This window comes from Panthera leo, chromosome B1, assembly GCF_018350215.1.
Source record: "Panthera leo isolate Ple1 chromosome B1, P.leo_Ple1_pat1.1, whole genome shotgun sequence".
In the NCBI taxonomy this organism is placed as follows: domain Eukaryota; kingdom Metazoa; phylum Chordata; class Mammalia; order Carnivora; family Felidae; genus Panthera; species Panthera leo.
In genome coordinates, this window is record NC_056682.1 from 43,523,059 (window position 1) to 43,543,351 (window position 20,293).

General features: G+C 36.2%; 1 protein-coding gene across 10 annotated transcripts in view; it reads right to left on the reverse strand.

Annotated features, from left to right (window-relative positions):
- ADAM32 (ADAM metallopeptidase domain 32) overlaps positions 1–20,293 on the reverse strand; it is a 170,946-nt gene that overhangs the window by 112,876 nt on the left and 37,777 nt on the right. For all 10 annotated transcript variants that reach the window (XR_006201592.1, XR_006201593.1, XM_042934793.1 and 7 more), the window contains 2 exons: positions 20,127–20,293; positions 4,526–4,607 (listed from right to left, as the gene is read on the reverse strand). Coding sequence is in view for 8 of the 10 variants with exons in the window: in XM_042934793.1 (XP_042790727.1) it covers positions 4,526–4,607; positions 20,127–20,293 (249 nt within the window). In the remaining 2 variants the exon portion in view is untranslated. The remainder of the gene's footprint in view (positions 1–4,525; positions 4,608–20,126) is intronic.

Genomic DNA, 20,293 nt, shown 5'->3' on the forward strand with positions numbered 1-20,293 from the left:
TCAACTTAAATTAAGACCACACTCCAAGTCTAAGAGAAGTAGCTGTTCTACCTAAATCATAGAAACAAACACAGAAAGACAAAGAAAATGAGGCAACAGAGGAATACACTCCAAACTGAAGAATAAGACAAAACCTCAGAAAAAGAGCTAAACAAATCAGAGATAAGCAACCAATCTGATAAAAAGTTCAAAGTAATGGTCAAAAACAGACTTACTAGACTAGAAAGAAGAGACGATGAACTCAGTGAGAACTTCAACAAAGAGAAAGAAAATAATTTTTAAAAAACAATCAGACTTGAAGAATAGAATAACTGAAATGAAAAATACATCAGAGAGAATGAACAGCAGATCAGAAAATGCAGAAGATGAATTAATGACTGGGAAGACAGGGTAATGGAAAATACCCAAGCTGAACAGCAAAAAAGTAAAGAAATAAAAAACAATGAAGATATGTTAAGAGATCTCTGGTACAACATCAAGCATACTAATACTCTCATTACAGGGATCCCAAAAGGAAAAAAGAGAGAGAAAAGACCAGAAAATTATTTGAAGAAATAATACCTGCAAATTTCACTAACCTTGGGAAAGAGACAGACATCTCTATCCAGAAAGCATAGACAGCCACAAATAAAATAAACCATAGGAAGTACACACCACAACACATAGTAATTAAATAATTAAAATGACAAAGATAGAGACAGAATCTTGAAAGTACCAAGAGGAAAACAACTATTTACATACAAAAAAAACCTCCATAATGCTATCAGCTGATTTTTCAGCAGAAACTTTAGAGGCCAGAAGGGAGTTGCATGATATATTCAAAGTGCTAAAAGGAGAAAACTACAAACAATAATACTCTCCCTGACAAGGTTATCATTCAGAATTCAAAGAGGGAGAGTTTCTCAGACAAACAAAAGTTAAAGGAATTCATCACCACTAAACTGACCTCCCAAGATATGTTAAAGGGATTTAAGTAAAAAAGAAAAGATAATAATTAGAAGAAAATTACAAAAGGAAAAAAATTCACAAGTAAAAGAAACAAAAGAGCATAGGGGAATGAATGAGAGAGAGAGAGAGAGAGAGAGAGAGAGGGAGAGGAGAGGCAAACCAAGAAACAGACTCTTAAATATAGAGAACAAACTGATGGTTATCAGAGGGGATGTGGGTAGCAGATGAGTTAAATAAGGGGATTAAGGAGTGTACTTATGATGAACACCACATGTTGTATGAAAATATTGAATCATTAAATTGTACGCCCAAAGCTAATACTATACTGTATTGTTAACTAACTGGAATTTAAAAACTTTTAAAAAAGAATGAAATCATACTATTTGGAACAACATGGATGGATCTAGAGAGAATAATGCTAAGTAAAATAAATTAGAGAAAGACAAATACTATGTGATTTCACTCATGTGGGGAATTTAAGAAACAAAGCAAATAAGAGAGGAAAAGAAGCAAACCTAAAACGAAACTTTTAACTATAAAGAACAAACTGATGGTTACCAGAGGGGAAGTAGGTGGGGGAATGGATGAAACAAGTGAAGGTGATTAACAGTACACTTATCTTGATGAGCACTGAGTAACAGTATACCTGAAATGAATATAACACTGTATGTTAACTACATAGAAATAAAAATTTTTTAAAAGACCTACATGAAAAGATAAAAATATTTTAGATTCTTATATTCTCATCCTGTATCTTTACATTGAATATAAAGGAGTTCTAAAATATTCCTCCTAGCTTTCCAAAAAAATAAAGATAAATCTAGACCAGAGAGACCACACTTATCTCATGTCTCCACTGCCCCAAAAGCAAACAGAAAAGCTACAGGTGAGAGATGGGCAGTCATAGCTGAGAGTTCCCTATGGGTGGGAGCAAGCAATCAGTTTCTTGGAGGAGGGTCCTCCTGCCTAAAAAGTACTGAACCCAGAACACTGGGCAAAGGATCTAGTCAAAAACAAAAGAAAATGATTGCTTATAATTAAAGGAATGCAAAGAATAATTTTTTAAATAATTTAACCCCTAATACACTTAGCATATAGGCCCTACGCGGCCAGAGAAAGGAAGTGACCTTGAAGCAAAAATCATATCTACAAATGAATTCTGAACTAGCCCATACTCAGTCATCTGAAGACATAAACTTTCCTTTACCTTGAACTCAATGTATCATACCCAATTCATATAAAAAATAACAATACATTAAAAAATAAAATAAACTGGAAACTAAAAGCAGGCAAACAAACAAAAACTCAGCAGTTATTAGAAAAAAATAGGAAAGGATTCTAGGAAAAGGAAGATGAGATTCAATTTTCTATGGCAGTTGGTTTCACCCATAGAAGGTAAAGAAGTGAGGAAAAAAATTAAGCATCTCCATTAGACCCTAATGCCTAAAAGGTTCTCTTAAAGCTTTACTAGCATAACAATATATTTATTTATCCAAGAGTTAATAATTTACATTTTCACAATATTATACTATTTATTAATTTAATCTTTAAATTAACCTGTATACAAAGTATAAAAGTTTTATAGAATAAATTATAAATTTTATAAATCTTGACAATGGACATAAGAAGTGTTGAACTATTTTAATCTCTTATTTTTCATAGCAAGTAATCAATGGACATTGTCTAAGGTAAGTCAATATAATATAAATAATAAGATATGAATAATAGAAACAAATATTACTAAAATGTCATGTAATAATTGTATTATGTATATATTACATATGTATAACTATAAAGCATATATAGGCATATAATGTGTAATGATGTATAATTATTAAAATATTTTTATATATTTTTATAATATATGGTATATTACATAGTAACATACATTAATAATATATCTTATCTTATATAACAAATTATATACTATATATAAATATATAATAAATATATGCATACTATATACAAGTCTGTTCTGTATTTTATATGCTATATATAAATACATACCATATATACTATATATAATATATAAATATATTTATAAATATATATACACTATATGTTATAAATAAACATATATTATACGTAAATATATATGTGCTATATATAAATATATTTACAAATATATATACTATATATGTATAAATATAGCATGTAGTAATACATTTTAATAAATATATACTGTTAAAATAATGAATATGTAAGAATATATACATGACAAAGAGAGTGGACTAAATATATCAAAGATAATATTACCAACATTGCCTTAAGTTTATAAATCAAAATAAGGGTAAGAGCATATTTACTTTAAATAATAAATTTAGGGGCACCTGGGTGGCTCAGTCAGTTAACTGTCTGACTTCAGCTCAGGTCATGATCTCACAGTTCATGGGTTCAAGCCCTGCGTTGGGCTCTGTGCTGACAGTGCAGAGCCTGGAACTTTGTGTGTATATCTGTCTCTCTCTCTGCTTCTCCCCACTTCTTATGCTCTCTCTCAAAATAAATAAACTTAAAAAAATTTTTAGTACTTAAATTTGTTTTTTAAAAAAATTAATAGGATGGGAAAATTGCTCAACAAATTACTTCACCTTTCAACAACGCATCTAATTGTATCAATAATTTATTTTTCTATATATAAAATATTTACAAAAACTATAAATATTTAAAATAGACATAAAAATTTATTTTATACACTTTTGGAGGTTTGAAACATTTTAAAGAATTTTTATCATACTTTTTGTTTAATCATTTGTTTTCATTTTTTTAAGACAAGGTAGATTCTTTTTTTTTTAAGTTTATTCATTTTGAAAGACAGAAAGAGCGAGAGTGGGGAGGAGCAGAGAGAGAGGGAGAGAGACAATCCCAAACAGGCTCCATCCACACTGTCAGCACCAAGCCTGACACGGGGCTCACTCATGAACCATGAGATCATGACCTGAGCCTAAATCAAGAGGTGGACACTTAATTAACCAACTGAGCCACTCAGGTACCCCTCATTTGCTTTTGTTTTGAAGCTATTTTATTAGGAAGACTATTTGTTTAATTTTCTGTCTATAAGCAAAAATCTATTTGGGTTATAAAAGTTTTTTAAAGGTAATTTCTCATGAGGCACTGTTCTATATAATAAGGAATGCACGTGTATTGATGATATTTTTATTCTACTTCAACTTCCAAAATAATTGCAACAAGATGTTATTCTACAAAATACTCTTTCATCTACACACTTCAAACTTTTAACAGTAATAGAAAGTAAGTGTAATCTCTAAATGCAAATATAAAACTAAACTGTATAAAATCTTTGCTATAATGTTGAATGCTATTTTTAATGTCTATTTTGAGAGAGAGACAGAGTGCATGTGGGGGAGAGGCAAAGAGAAAGAGGGAGACACAGAGTCTGAAGCAGGCTCTAGACTCTGAGCTATCAGCACAGAGCTGGATACAGGGTTCAAACTCACAAACCATGAGACCATGATCTGAACTGAAGTCGGATGCTCAACCAACTGAGCCACCCAGGCACCCTGAATGATTTTTAAATGTATAAATATTTTTTAAATAGTAAGATAAAATAATTACATACCATAGCAATTCCAGCCGAAAAATGGGTAACACACATCTTTCCAGGAACTGTTGCCCCCACATAATCTGGATAATTTCTATAGCTAAATAAATAAGTGCACATTTATAATTAATTTTGACAAATAATTCAGAGGTGAGATTTCCTGCTAATAATTTGTCTGTAGTCCATAAAATCCTAGTCTGAAGCAAACTGAGGTACAATCTCTCCATACATCCTTATTGTTTCAAACTTGGAAGACATTCTTATGACATTAAGCATGTTATATTTCTAAAATATGTTCAGTGGATCCAAGTTTTTAATGCCTTTACTGTTCTCATCACATTTGGTTAGGATTGCTTTTGATAAAACAATTTTGATCAAAAGCATTTTGCTGAGTGACAATGAAAAAGTTTTAATAGTTGAACACTAATATGGATTAAACATTTTCATTCTCATATAGAAAAGCTTACCAGTTTCTCATTGGAATGACTTTATTGTTCTAGAACTTAACATTATTATTTCTGCTTTGAGTGAAGGCCCATATAAACTGTCCTATAATAGCACTATTCCCAGAGGTTTTTCATAAATTATTCCATTTAATTCTCAAGTCAAGCCAGTGAAATAAATATTATTTTCACCTCTATTGAACAAATCAAACATCAGATGAGAAGTATAAATAACTTTCTCAAGGTAGCACCATTAATAAGTGCTACTAAAGGATATGAATTTAGGCAATCTGAATCTACAACCATACTCTCAACCACTTAAGGTATAGATGCTTCAAATATATTCTGTCGTCTTTATAGCCCCTACCAGGAAAAAAACATTCCAAGATGTATATAAAGAAACTTGTTTCAGTCATCAGTTTGAAACTTCCCTCAGTTTCAACTGCTCTTTCTTCACTTCACATTGCACTTTCTCCCTACTGCTGCCTCTGTTCTGTATCTCTGATATTTTCATACCTAACCATTCCAGCACTTGTGTACAAGTATTTACACTTAACATGCAACTTTGGCTTATTTTCCCCAATGTCTTAAGTATTGTTTATACTCTTTCTTAATCCAAGATAGTGCTACCAATAGATTGTGAAAAGGCAAGGAGGTTTGCTCTCACCACCAGTATTCAGCATCATACTAGAAGTCCTAGCCTGTTCAATAAGGCAAGAAAATAAAATAAAAGGTATATGGATTGGAAAAGAAGAAATACAGTTTTCTCTGTTTATAGATGATGTGACTGTCTACCTAGGAAATCCCACAGTATACAAAAAAGCTACTAGAAATAAGTGTATTCAATAAGTTTTCATGTTTCAAAGTCAATGTATAAAAGTCAAACTGATTTTTATAACCTAGCAATAAAATATTTGAAACTAGAGTAAAATGAAACATTTACAGTAGTGCTAATGTTATTTAAGGGTACAAACATGCAATGAGTCATCAATAATACCTAGAGATCGAAAACACAGTATAGTAGATATAAATAACAATGTTGTATTATAATCTTTAAATTTGCTAAGAGCCTAGAACTTCATTATTTCAACCACTAAAAAGAAATGATCATTACATAATATGATAGATGTGCTTATTACCACTAGTGGCAATCAGGGCTGTGCAGCGTTGGTGGTATAGTGGTGAGCATAGCTGCCTTCCACTAGTGGCAATCATATTATAATATATAAATGCATTTATTAACATGTTGTATACCTTATATTTACAATGTTACATAACATTCAAATATATTTGAATAAAAAATTTTTAAACAGGTAAATTAATTTTTTTCAACCTGTGTTCAAAAAAGAATAAAAAATAGCACTAAGGACATGAAATACTATGATATAACGCTAACACAATGTGAGAAATGTCTGTATACTAATGGAATACTGATAGATCTGTATACTGATAGAACTATACAGAACACTGATGAAAGAAATTAAAGAAGACCTAAGTAAATGGGAGGATATACCCAGTTCATTGATTGGAAGACTTAGTATTATTAAGCTGTCAGTTCTCCCTAAACTACCGGATACATTCTATATAGTTCCAATCAACATTCCAGCAAAATATTTCATAGCAACTGAGAAGCTGAATCTAATACTTATGAAGAAAGGCAAAAACTAGAATAACCAAAACAATTTTTAAAAAGAACAACACTTTTGGAGAACTTATATAACTTGATTTAAATGGTTTTTATAAAGCTATAGTAATCAAGGCAGTGTGTTACTCACAAAAGGATAGAACGAAAATAGACTCATACATGTAAGGTCAAATAATTTTTGACAAAAGTGCAAAAGCAATTAAATGGAGAAACTATACTATCTTTTCGAGGATTGGTGCTGAATAATTAATTATTCATATGCAAAAAAATGGCCTCTTCCATACCTCATAATATATACAGTAATTAACTCAAAATGAGTAATGAATCTAAATAAGAAAAACTTAAAACTATAAGGCTTCTAGAAAAAGACATAGTAGAGATATCTATAACCGTGGGTGAGGCAAATATATTTTTAGATACATCAAAAGCACAATTCATACAATTAAAAATTGATAAGTTAATTATGAATTCATCAAAATCTGTTTTTTAAAATATATTGTTAAGAAACTTAAAAAACAACCCACAGCCAGAAAATATTTTTAAATCATATATTATTATAAAAGACATGTACAAGAATGCTTAAAGAACACTTAAAACTCAATAGGAAGAGCTGGTCCAAGAGAGCGACACAGGAAGATCCTGATTTCACCTCCACCATGCACACACCAAATCTACACCTATTTATATAGCAATTCCTCCTGAAAAAGAACTGAGAGCTAACTGAGCAGCTTCTGTACAACAAAAGATAGAAAGACAAGAAAGAATGGCAAGACAGAAGAGAACCCCCACCTCCAACACTGTGAATGGCAATGAGGAGGTACAGTACTGAGAGACCAGGAGCAGATTCATCTGCCCTAGGCTCAGACAAAAAAGCTGTGGTTAAAAGAGCAACTCGTACATAAAAGAGCCAGCCCTAGAAATCCACCAAATGGCAGGGGAGTTGCTGGAACTCTCTGCAGGTTGGAGGGACAAGTGCAATGGTTTATATTCTGCCTGCACCTTAATAATGTAGATAAAAGCAGGGTCTGGGAGCCATAGCCAACCAGGCCTCCAGGCCACTCCCGGATGCCCTGAGGCACAGAAAAGAAGCCAGCATTTAAAAGACCATCTAGTATATAAAAGATCCAGCCCAGAGAACTCCACCAAATCGGGATTGGGGGTGGGGTTGGAGGGCAGCTGCTAGAACTCTCTCCAGGCCAACAGAGGTAGTAAATGCAACAGTTTGCCTTCCCTAAGTTCCCCTTCCATCTTGATAATGTGAATGGGAGCAAGGTACAGGTGCCCTGGCCAGTTTATTACCTCAGTGAGCCCTGCCAACCCCAGCTGTTCCTCTAGGATGCCCCTGGTCATTGCTCACTGCAGCCCCAGCCATCAGAACAATCCAGGCCCACACCATTGTAGCTTCAGTCAGCTTGCAAGGGCACCCCCAGCACAGAATACTCCAGGACCTCCAACTGACACCTGTTTCAGCTCCGACTGAAGAAAGAAAATATTAACCAATATAAAGGGAGAAATTGACAGTAATGCAATAATAGTAGGGGACTTAAATACCCCACTTACATCAATTGATAGATCATCCACATCTAAAACCAATAAGGAAAACAGTATCTTTGAATAAACACATTAGACCTGATGGACATAACAGATATATACAGAATATTCCATACAAAAAAAACAGCAGAATACATAGTCTTTTCAAGTGTATATGGAACATGTTCTAGCATAGATCATGGTAGAACACAAAATAAGGTCCCAATAAATTTGAAAACACTGAAACTATATCATGCATCTTTTCTGACCATAACAATATGAAACCAGAAATCAATTACAAGGGAAAAAAAAACTAGAAAAACCAAACACATTGAGGCTAAACAACATGCTAATAAACAACCAATAGGTCAACAAAGAAATAAAAAAAAAAATATGTGGAGACAGATGAAAATGAAAAACACAATGTCCCAGGGGCACCTGGGTGGCTCAGTCAATTGAGCATGCGACTCGGTTTCAGCTCGGGTCATGATCTCAGTTTTGTGAGTTCAGTGTGGAGCCTGTTTGGGATTCTCTGTCTCCCTCTCTCTCTGCCCCTCCCCCACTTGTGCTCTGTCTCTCAAAATAAATAAACTTAAACACACACACACACACACACACACACACACACACACACACACACATATAGACACTGGCCCAAAATCCATGGCACTCAGAGAAAGCAGTACTAAGAGGAAAACTGATGGTGATACAGGCACACCTCAAAACAACAAGAAAAATCTCAGTCTAACCTTACATCTAAAGGAACTAGAAAAAGAACAAGCCCAAAATTAGCAGAAGGAAGGAAACAATAAATATCAGAATAGAAATAAATGAAATAGAGGCTAAAACAAATCAACAGAAAAGATCAATGAAACAAAGAGCTGGTTCTTTGAAGATAAACAAAATGGATAAACTATTAGTCTGTCTCAAGGTACTTTTTGCTTTCTCTCTTGGTTTTTTTGACCCATTACTTTTTTCAGTAGCATTTGTTTAAGCTCCATACATTTGTGAATTTTCCAGTTTTCTTCTTGTATTCATTTCCAGTTTCATACAATTGTGATCAGAAAAAATACCAGATATGCTTTAAGTCTTCTTAAATTTATTAAGACTTGTTTTGTGGCCTACCACATGATCTATCCTGGATAATGTCCTACATGTGCTTGAGAATACAGTGCACTGTGTTGGTTTTAAAAGTAATATTCTGTATATATCAAGTCCATATGATCTAATATGTTATTTAAGGCCATTGTTTCCTTTTTGATTTTGTCTGGCTCCATTCCTTCACTTTCAGTGTGTGTATGCCTCCTTACATATGAAGTGAGAACACTGTAGGCACCACAGAAATGTGTCTTGTTTTTTATCCATTTAGCCACTCTGTCTTTTGATTGAAGAAGTTAATTTACATTTAAACAATCATAGATAGTCCCCAACAACAGGTATATTCTTATTGCCATTTTATTGTTTTATGGCTGCTTTGTAACTGCCCTGTTCATTTCTCTTTCTCTTGCTCTCTTCCTTTTTAATTTGATGATTTTCTGTAATGGTATGTTTACATTCATTTCATGTTACCTTTTGTATGTATAATACAAAGGTTTGTAGGTTTTACGTTTGTGGTTATCATGAGACTTACACAAAACAAATTATATTTGTACCAGTCTACTTTAAGGTGATAAAAATTTAACTTTAGGGGGCGCCTGGGTGGCTCAGTAGGTTGGGTATCCGACTTCAACTCAGGTCACGATCTCACAGTTGGTGGGTTCAAGCCCTGCATCAGGCTCTATGCTGACAGCTTGGAGCCTGGAGCCTGCTTTGGATTCTGTGTCTCCCTTTCTCTCTGCCCCTCCCCATTCATGCTCTGTCTCTCTCTGTTTCTCAAAAATAAATAAAAGTTAAAAAAAAATTTTAAAAACTTAACTTTGAACACATTCTAACTCTACATTCTTACTGCCTTTACCCCCATGTTTTGTTATGATGTCACAATTTATATCTTTCAACCTTGTGTATTCTTTAAAAAATTATTGTAGTTATAGTTGTGTTTACTACTTTGTTTTTAAACTTTCTTGCTATCTTTATAAGTGATGAACCCATCCCATTTACAACATTAGATTTATCTGGATTTTACTTTTGTTTTTTTAATTTTTTAACTTTTATTTATTATTGAGAGACACAAAGAGACAGAGCATGAGCATTGGAGGGGCAGACAGAGGGGAGACACAGAATCTGGAGCAGGTTCCAGGCTCTGAGCTGTCAGCACAGAGTCCAACGCGGGGCTCAAATTCACCAACCGTGAGATCATGACCTCAGCCAAAGTTGGATGCTTAACCAACTGAGCCACCCAGGTGCCCCTGGATTTTACTATTACTTTACCTTTACCAGTGAGATTTATATTTTCATGTGTTTTCTTGTTACTAATTAGTGCCCATCTCATTTTAGCTTAAACATATCCCTTTAGCATTTCTTGTAAGACTGGTCTAGTGGTTATGATATCCTTTAGGTTTTGCTTGTTGGAAAACTCTTTATGTCTCCCTCAATTTTTCTAGGTACAGTATTCCTAATAAACATTCTTTTTCTTTCAGTACTTCAAATGTATCATGCAACTCCCTCCTGGCCTGGAAAGTTTCTGCTGAAAAATCTGCTAATAGTGTTATGGGGTTTCCTTGTATGTAACAATTTGGGATTTTTTTCTTGCTGCATTTAAGATTCCCTCTTCTTTAACTTTCACCAATTTGATTTTAATGTATCTTGGTGTGAGTCTCTTTGGCTTTGGCTTTTTTGGTTCTCTCTGGAATTACCATATCTGAATGCCTATTCCCTTCCCGAGGTTAGGGAAGTTTTCAGGCATTATTTCTTCACCAAAGTTTTCTACTCTTTTCTCCTTCTGATATGCCTGTAATGTGAATATTGGTCTGCTTGGCATTCTCCCATAAGTCCCTTAAGAAGCTACTTTTATTCTTCTTTCTTTTTTTCTATTTGCTGCTTTGACTGGGTGAGCTCCACTGACCTTTGAGTTCACTGATGCTTTCTTTCACTTCATCTAATGTGCTGCTGAACGCTTCTAATGTCTCTTTCCATTCAGTTATATCTTTAGCGGTATGATTTCTATTTTGTACTTCCTTACATTTTGTCTCTTTATTGAAATTCTCACCTTGTCCAAACATTCCTGAGCTCAAACAGCATCTTTAAGACCATTATTTTGAGGTCTTTATCAGGTAAATCACTTATAACCATTTCATTAAGATCTTTTTCTGAAATTTAATCTTGGTCTTTCATTTGCAACATAGTCCTGTTTTGTATTTGCTTGACTTTGTATTAGTTTCTATGCATTAAATAAATCAGTTACCTTTCTCAGTCTTAAAGGAGTGACCTTGTTTAGGATATAAACATTATCATTCAATCTTGTCCTACCTCTGGTAGTCTCTCAAGCCTTTGTGATTCTCCAAGCAACATCTATTTTTAAAATATTTTCAAATGGTGTCAGGGCACCTGGGTGGCTCAGTCAGTTAAGCATCCTACTTCGGCTCAGGTCATGATCTTGCGATTCACAAGTTTGAGCCCCAGGTCGGGCTCTGTGCTAATACCTCAGGGTCTGGAGACTGCTTCAGATTCTGTGTCTCCCTCTCTCTCTCTGTGCCCTTCCCCCACTCGCACTCTCTCTCTCTCTCTTTCTCTTTCAAAAATAAATGAACATCAGAAAAATTTAAAAGGTCCCAGTAGTTGGTGTGCCAAGATCTGTCACTGTCCCAAATAGGAGGATCTCAGTCAGCATCTAGATTCAGGCTGACTAGAAGCCAGACACTAAGACAGAAGTCTTTAATGTATGCAAATGTACCTCTTTCATGAGAAGACTGGGAGACTGGCATTTTGGTCTACTCCTGTGCTGAACCCTGGGGTGATAGCCAATCAAGAACCATTTCTTTATTTGTAACCACCCCTTCACCCTGTGAACACAAGCTCCACTGGCCACCAAATCTGGGCTAACAAGGGGTGTATCCTCTGGGCTTAAGGCATCAGACATGTGCACAGGCTCCTCTCTTTGGAGACAACAAAGACCTGGGCAGGACAGAGGAAGGATATGAAGATGGCGCCTGCTAGCCTCCCCAGTCTCTGAAGAGGATTACAGTCAGTCTCCAGATGTGTGTTTAATTCAATGTGTACATAGCTATGTGGCCCTGAGGCCAGAGCTAAGAAGATAACTAATAAGCCTCTTTCACAGAAAGACTGGACGTGCATTTCAGTTTCTTGTCTCTGTACTGTGCCCGGTGGGGTATAGCCAGTCAACAACTATTTTTCCATTAGCTACAGTCCTATAGGACCCATGAAAGTAAACCCAATGACCACCAGAGCCAGGTGATCAACAGGTATCCGGTGGGTAGCAACCATAAAAACTGTGGCACCAAATGAGACACAAGCTCTTTCTGAGAGATTCCAGCAACCCAGAGTAATGAAGAAGGAAAGCACAAAATGGCACCTATGGCCTCTGTCTTTGAAAACTAATTCCTTAGGCCCTTAGATGTGTGTTAAATTCCCTCTTTCACAGGAATACTGGGCATTTCCGTCCTCTGTTCTAGGCCTTGTGAGTAGCCACAGAGTCTGATGAGTCCTTAAGAACTGTTTCCCGGAGAGAGGCCAAGATGGCGGAACAGCATGGAAGTTTTTTGTGTGTCTCGCATCCATGAAATACAGCCAGACCAACACTAAACCATCCTGCACACCTAGAAAAGTGGTCTGAGGATTAACACAACAATCTGCACAACCTGAACCACAGAGTTCAGTAGGTATGCAGTGCGGAGAGGTGAACTGGGGGAGACAGAAGCTGCGGAGGGCAGGGAGCCACTTTTGTATGTGGAGAGAGGATGGAGACAGGGCAGGAGGAGAATACAGGAAAAGCCCCCCCCCCCCCCCCCCCCGCGCCAAAGCAGATAGACAGAAAATGGAAAAGTGGAAACAGTCACAGGGACTGAACTAGAAAGGGAGAAAGGAGAAAGGAGAGGGTTTAAATTCCATTAAGACAATAGGGGCGCCTGGGTGGCTCAGTGGGTTGAGCGTCTGACTTTGGCTCAGGTCATGATCTCACAGTCTGTGAGTTTAAGCCCCGCGTCGGGCTCTGTGCTGACAGCTCAGAGCCTGGAGCCTGCTTCAGATTCTGTGTCTCCCTCTCTCTCTGACCCTCTCCTGTTCATGCTCTGTCCCTCTCTGTTTCAAAAATAAATAAACATTAAAAAAAAATTTTAAATAAAATAAATTCCATTAAGACTATAAAAAAGGGAGAGCACAGAGTCTGAAACTCTGCAGCTCAATGCCTGGTGGTCCTCTGGTGGGAAGGCCGAATCCCCAGGAGCAGAGTGGGGTCCAGGAGGTTCTCAGGCCACACGGGGAGAAGCAGTTCCACTGCTGAGAGGACACCTGGTAGAGGCTGTGTGTGTCCCCCAAAGGCAATGCCCCAGTGGACCTGGGAGAACAACCACATTCGCTGGTGCTGGAACGTCATTAAGGGTGAATCCTGGTGCCAAACGTGTGTTGTGATTTTTCATAATCCCTGAAACACTGCTGCTACACTATCTTGCAAACTTTTTCTGGGGTGGGCTGACACCCAGCCGCAGTCTCTGGGGATTGGCAGCATGGTCCCGCAAACATTCCTGGATGTGGCCAACACCCAGCATTACTCAGTGAGACCCTCCTGCAGAGGGGCAGAATGGGTCAAAGCCGCAGTCCCTCAGAAGTAAGGGGTTGAGAAACACAGCCACATCTGAGACAAAACTCAGGAGGGAGGTGCTGCCTGGGACTTCATCAGAGACTATGTAAAAGCAGGGAGTAGACAGAGGCCGAAGGCAAAGGACATGTGCGTAATTGCTGATCAGGGAGAACAGAGTTCCAATACTAGAGACTGGGTAGCTGGGTGCCGCCATTGTCACCGTTCCCATGCATGTGCATACGCACCTATAAGCACCACAACAATCCACCTCAAGAGGCTCCCAGCACCATCTAGTGAAGAATGGAGCCGTTACCCTAAGCCCCGCCCAACTGGGCAACCTTGCTCTTCAGGAACACAAGTCTCATCGCCTGCTTAGTGTATGGACTATAAAGTGCTTCATAGTTTGACTTCTAAAGGAAAATGAAGTAATTTCAGTCATATTTCAGTCTGTTCGCCAATCCATCTATTCAACTTTCTCTATTCTTTTTTGTTTCTTTTCTTTTTCTTGAGTACAAAAAGAGAAAAAAATCACTTTTATTAAAGTTATTTTTTTTCTATTATATTTTTAACTTTTGTGTAAATTTTTTCAAATTCTACTTTACTTCCATCATTTCATTTTAGTCTACTTCAGTGTATTTAATTTTCAAATTTTAAAAGATTTCCTTTTTTTTTTCTTTCCCATTTTTTCTCTAATGTATCAAGCCCCTTTCAACACCCAGACCAAAACACACCTAGGATCTAGCATAATTTATTCAATTTTGTGTGTGTGCATTTGTTTTTAATTTTTTAATTTTAATATTTGTTAATTTTCAGTTTTTTACCTCATTAATTCCTTTTCTCTCTTCAAAATGACAAAACGAAGAAATTCACCGCAAAAGAAGAGCAGAAAGAAACGACAGCCAGGGACTAACCAACACAGATACAAGCAAGATGTCTGAACCAGAATTTAGAATCACAATAATAAGAATACTAGCTGGAATCAAAAATAGATTAGAATCCCTTTCTGTGGAGATAAAGGAAGTAAAAGCTAGTCAGGATGAAATAGAAAATGTTATAACTGAGGTTCAATCTCGAATGGATGCCATGGCACCAAGGATGGATGAGGCAGAACAGAGAATCAGCGATATAGAGGACAAATTTATGGAGAATAATGAAGCAGAAAAAAGAGTGAGATTAACGCAAAAGAGCACAATTTAAGAATTAGAGAAATCAGCGACTCATTAAAAAGGAATAACATCAGAATCATAGGAGCCCAGAAGAGGAAGAGAGAGAAATAGGGGTAGAAGTGTTATGTGAGCAAATCCTAGCACAAAACTTTTCCAACATGGGGAAAGACACAGACATCAAAATCCAGGAATCACAGAAGACCCCCACTAGATTCAACAGAAACTGACCATCAATAAAGCATATCACAGTCAAATTCACATTATACTCAGGAAAGGAAAGAATCATGAAAGCATCAAGGGGAAAAAAGTCCTTAACCTACAAGGGAAGACAGATGAGGTTTGCAGCAGACCTATACACAGAAACTTGGCAGGCCAGAAAGGAGTGGCAGGATATATTCAACGTGCTGAATCAGAAAAATATGCAGCCAAGAATTCTTTATCCAGCAAGGCTGTCATTCAAAACAGAAAGAGAGATAAAAAGTTTCCCACACAAACAAAACTTAAAGCAGTTTGTGACCACTAAACCAGCCCTGCAAGAAATTTTAATGGGGACTCTCTGAAGGGAGAAAAGATGGGGGAAAAACAAATAAATAAAGACCAAAAGCAACAAAGACTAGAAAGGACCAGAGAACGCCACCAGAAACTCTACAAGCAACATAATGGCAATAAATTCATATCTTTCATACTCACTTTAAACGTCAATGGACTCAATGCTCCAATCAAAAGACACAGGGTAACAGAATGGATAAGAAAACAAGATCCATCTATATGCTGTTTACAAGAGACCCACTTTGAACTTAAAGACACCTTCAGATTCAAACTAAGGGGATGGAGAACCATCTATCATGCTAATGGTCAACAAAAGAAAGCCGGAGTAGCCATACTTATATCAGACAATCTAGACTTTAAAATAAAGACTATCAAGACATGCAGAAGGGCATTATATCATAATCAAGGGGCCTATCCACCAAGAAGTCCTAACAATTGTAAACACTTATGCACCAAATGTGGAAGAACCCAAATATATAAATCAATTAATCACAAACATAAAGAAACTCATTGATAGTAATATCATAATATTAGGGGACTTCAACACCCCACTCACAGGAATGGACAGATCATCTAATCAAAAAATCCAAAGGAAACAATGGCTTTGAATGACACACTGGACCAGATGGATTTAACAGATATATTCAGAACATTGTATCCTAAAGCAGCAGAATATACATTCTTCTCCAGTGCACATGGAATGTTCTCCAGAATAGATCATATACTGGGACACAAATCAGCCCTAAGTACAAAGAGATCGAGACCATACCATGCATATTTTCAGACCACAATGCTATGAAACTGCAAATCAACCACAAGAAAAAAATTTGGAAAAGTAACAAATACTTGGAGAGTAAAGAACATCCTACTAAAGAATGAATGGGCTAACCAAGAAGTTAAAGAGGAAATTAAAAAGTATATGGAAGCCAATGAAAATGATAGCACCACAATCCAAAACCTCTGGGATGCAGCAAAGGTGGTCATAAGAACAAAGTATTAGCAATCCAGGCCTTCCTAAAGAAGGAAGAAAGATCTCAGATATACAACCTAACCTTACGCCTTAAAGAGCTGGAAGAAGAACAGCAAATAAAACTCAAAACCAGCAGAAGACAAGAAATAATAAAGATTAGAGCAGAAATTAATGCTATCAAAAACAAAAAACAAAAACAAACAAAAAAAAACCAGTAGAACAGATCAATGAAACCAGAAGCTGGTTCTTTGAAAGAATTAACAAAATTGATAAACACCTAGCCAGTTTGATCAAAAAGAAAAAGGAAAGGACCCAAATAAATAAAATCAAGAATGAAAGAGGAGAGATCACAATCAACACAGCAGAAATAAAAACAATGAGAATATTATGAGCAATTATATGCCAATAAAATCTGGAAGAAATATACAAATTCCTAGAAACATATACACTACCAAAACTGAAACAGAAGAAATAGAAAATTTGAACAGACCCATAACCAGTAAGGAAATCGAATTAGTAATCAAAAATCTCCCAAAAAACAAGAGTCCAGGGCAGGTTAGCTTTCCAGGGGAATTCTACCAAACATTTAAGGAAGAATTAACACCTATACTTTTGAAGCTGTTCCAAAAAATAGAAATGGAAGGAAAACTTCCAAAATCTTTCCATGAAGCCAGCACTACCGTGATACCAAAACCAGAGAGACTCCACTAAAAAGGAGAACTATAGACCAATTTCCCTGATGAACATGGATGCAAAGAGCCTCAACAAGATATTAGCCAACTGGATCCAACAATACATTAAAAAAATTATTCCCCATGACCAAGTGGGATATATACCTGGGATGCAAGGCTGGTTCAATATCCACAAAACAATCAGTGTGATTCATTACATCAATAAAAGAAAGGATAAGAACCATATGATCCTCTCAATAGATGCAGAGAAAGCATTTGACAAAATACAGAATGCTTTCTTGATAAAAACCCTCAAGAAAGTAGGGATAGAAGGATCATACCTCAAGATCATAAAAGCCATATATGAAAGACACAACACTAGTATCATCCTCAATAGAGAAAAAATGAGAGCTTTCCCCCTAAGGTCAGGAATAAGATAGGGATGTCCACTCTCGCCACTGTTATTCAACATGGTATTGGAAGGCTTAGCCTCTGTAATCAGACAACACAAAGAAATAAAAGGCATCCAAATTGGCCAGAAGGAGGTCAAACTTTCACTCTTCACAGATGACATGATACTCTATATGGAAAACCCAAAAGATTCCACCAACAAACTGCTAGAACTGATTCATGAATCCAGCAAAGTTGCAGGATATAAAATCAATGCACAGAAATCGGTTACATTCCTATACACCAACAATGAAGCGACAAAAAGAGAACTCAAGGAATCTATGCCATTTACAATTGCACCAAAATCCATAAAATACCTAGGAATAAATCTAACCAAAGAGCTGAAAAATCTATACACTGAAACTATAGAAAGCTTATGAAAGAAATTGAAGACACAAAAAAATGGAAAAAGATTCCATGCTCCTGGATAGGAAGAACAAATATTATTAAAATGTCGATACTACCCAAAGCAATCTACATATTCAATGCAATCCCTACCAAAATAACACCAGCATTCTTCACAGGGCGAGAACAAATAATCCTAAAATTTGTATGGAACCCAAAGACCCTGAATAGCCAAAGCAATCTTGAAAAAGAAAACCAAAGCAGGAAGCATCACAATCCTGGACTTGAAGCTGTTCTACAAAGCTGTAATCATCAAGAGAGTATGGTACTGGCACAAGAACAGATACTCAGATCAATGGAATAGAATAGAGAACCCAGAAATGGACCCACAAATGTATGGCCAACTAATCTTTGACAAAACAGGAAAGAATATCCAATGGAATAATGACAGTCTCTTCAGCAAGTGGTACTGGGAAAACTGGACAGCAACATGCAGAAGAATGAACCTGGACCACTTTCTTACACCATACACAAAAATAAACTCAAAATGGATGAAAGACCTAAACGTCAGACAGGAAGCCATGAAAATCCTGAGGAGAAAGCAGGCAAAAACCTCTTTGATCTTGGCTGCAGCAACTTCTTACTCAACATGTCTCTCTCTGGAGGCAAGGGAAACAAAAGCAAAAATGAACTACTGGGACCTCATCAAAATAAAAAGCTTCTGCACAGCAAAAGAAACAATCAGCAAAACTAAAAGGCAACCGACAGAATGGGAGAAGATATTTACAAATGACATATCAGATAAAGGGTTAGTATCCAAAATGTGTAAAGAACTTATCAAATTCAACACCCGAAAAACAAAAAATCCAGTGAAGAAATGGGCAAAAGACATGAATAGACACTTCTCCAAAGAAGACATCCAGATGGCCAACCGACACATGAAAAAATACTCCACATCACTCATCATCAGGGAAATACAAATCAAAACCATAATGAGATACCACCTCACACTTGTCAGAATGGCTAATATTAACAACTCAGGCAACAATAGATGTTGGAGAGGATGCGGAGAAAGAGAATCTCTTTTGCATTGTTGGTGGGAATGCAAGCCAGTGCAGCCACTCTGGAAAACATATGGAGGTTCCTCAAAAAACTAAAAATAGAACTACCCTATGACCCAACAATTGCACTACTAGGCTTTTGTCCACGGGACACAGGTGTGCTGTTTCGAAGGGACACACGCATCCCATGTTTATAGCAGCACTATCAACGATAGCGAAAGTAGGGAAGGAGCCCAAATGTCCATCGATGGATGAATGGATAAAGAAGATGTGGTGTATATATATACAATGGAGTATTACTCGGCAATCAAAAAGAATGAAATCTTGCCACTTGCAACTACATGGATGGAACTGGAGGGTATTATGGTAAGTGAAATTAGTCAATCAGAGAAAGACAAGTATCATATGACTTCACTCATATGAGGACTTTAAGAGACAAAACAGATGAACAAAAGGGAAGGGAAACAAAAAATAATATAAAAACAGGTAGGGGGACAAAACAGAAGAGACTCATAAATATGGAGAACAAACTGAGGGTTACTGGAGGGGTTGTGGGAGGGGGGATGGGCTAAATGGGTAAGGGGCACTAAGGAATCTACTCCTGAAATCATTGCTGCACTATATGCTAACTAATTTGGATGTAAATTTTAAAAAAATAAAAAATAAAATAAATAAAATAAAATAATGCAGAAAATCCATTAGGATAAACTATTTTTAACCTACTTTACCAAGCCTTTGATCAGAACTTCATAACAAAAATATAAACTTCACAAGATAAGTCCCATTTTTTTAGGTAGTAGTTAAGATTATGGGCTCTGGAGTTAGACCTGTGGGTTCAACCTGAGAGACACCACCAGATCCAAGAGTCCTGAAATTGTTTAACCTATTGAAATCTCAATCTCATTAGTAAAAAGTTAGTATGCATAGAGATAAATTTTGGCAAGTTTTTTTTTTTTACTGACAACCAGAGAGTATGATGCCTGAATGAAGTATATAATAATGTATGAATAATCAGAACTGAATAAAAATTCCCTAAATTAAGCTACATCATTGTCACAGATCTTTGTTTTCTAAGAATACTGAAATATTATTCTTACATGAATAGATATGCAATATCATGAGGTCTTAGAGAAAGATAGGACTTTTTCCATTCTAAAAATCTATGCAATACTTCATCTGCCTCACCAACTGTAGAAATCTTATTGTTATCTGACCATAACTCCAACGATGACAGCACAATAGTAACTTTAAATTGGGCAAACAT